At 57.2% G+C, this 1,071-nt stretch overlaps 1 protein-coding gene across 1 annotated transcript in view; it reads right to left on the bottom strand.

Moving 5' to 3' along the window:
* Nucleotides 1-339: 339 nt before the first annotated feature.
* MONBRDRAFT_13096 (uncharacterized protein) overlaps nucleotides 340-1,071 on the bottom strand; it is a gene marked incomplete at both ends in the record, with an annotated part of 2,482 nt that continues 1,750 nt past the window's right edge. The window contains one exon of the mRNA XM_001750998.1: nucleotides 340-512. Coding sequence (XP_001751050.1) covers nucleotides 340-512 — 173 coding nt within the window. The remainder of the gene's footprint in view (nucleotides 513-1,071) is intronic.

The raw sequence follows: 1,071 nt of genomic DNA, 5'->3' as shown, positions 1-1,071 counted from the left end.
CCCGAGTCCACAGGGCAGACACATCATTCGATTCCTAACACACCATCGGATTTTTTGACCATGTCTTCGGATGAAAGCGACTCCCCTCCTCGCTCCACCGCACTCCGCGCGCCCACCCCTATCGCCCCTCCCGCGCATGATGGTGCCGGTGACACAAACGGCAGTGTCACGCCTGAGCCATTGGTGCAATCACCTACACCCGCTCAAATGGTGCTGCCATATCCATCGGGTACACAACAAACCCATTCCGATCCCTCTCCGCCCTCTGCTTCACCCCCTGCCACTACCATTTTGCCCGCTGCCATTTCACATCCTGTCGAACACAGTGAGCATGCAAACTCAGCCCCACTTGGCGAAGTCAGTGAGAATGAAACACACAATACAGCGGGCGAACACATTGAGAGTGAGCAAGATGTTCTTCTCAGCGATCCCGCTCCGCCCATCGCTGCCAACGTGCTGGATGCCCAGCGCAAGGTCCTGCTGAAGACATCTGGCCACAGGCAACTCCTCGCCTGCCCATTTGGGCTTTGCAAATGCAAGGGGCCCCGCCTTGACCGCAAAGCTTGGGTCAATCATGTACTACGCGAGCACCCCTACGACGAGCAAGCCACTGATCTGGTCAAGCAGGTGATGGAGGCCAAATTGGTCGCCCAGTGCAACAAGTGTCACCTCTTCTTCGAAGCTGCTGGTATCAGTCAACACCGCTCCCGATGTGGTGCCAATCTGAAGCGAGCGACCGAGGCGTTGTTTCATGCGGCTGGACACGACCTGCTTGAGATTATGCGTGGCGCTTGGCCCCAACAGTGTGTAGGGTCTCGCATCAGTGTCTGCGAGCTGCTCAAGCTCGCCCGGCATCCACTGATGCAGCGCAGCCGCTACCCATCCAACGCCACCGAGACCAAGCTGATGGCTGCCACCTTGAACCAGCTGTATTGGTCTGCCGTCCACTCGGACTATACCGCTGAAGAGCGAGAGATGTGCTGGGCTTTGATTTTGGCCTTGCCTAGCATGTTGTTGTCTGCTCCCTCGACCGCACTGTCTACGATTGACCTGCGCAATATGTTTCACGCT

This window comes from Monosiga brevicollis, genomic scaffold (genome assembly GCF_000002865.3).
Source record: "Monosiga brevicollis MX1 MONBRscaffold_67 genomic scaffold, whole genome shotgun sequence".
Lineage (NCBI taxonomy): Eukaryota > Choanoflagellata > Craspedida > Salpingoecidae > Monosiga > Monosiga brevicollis.
This window is presented reverse-complemented; position numbering and strand designations above follow the sequence as displayed.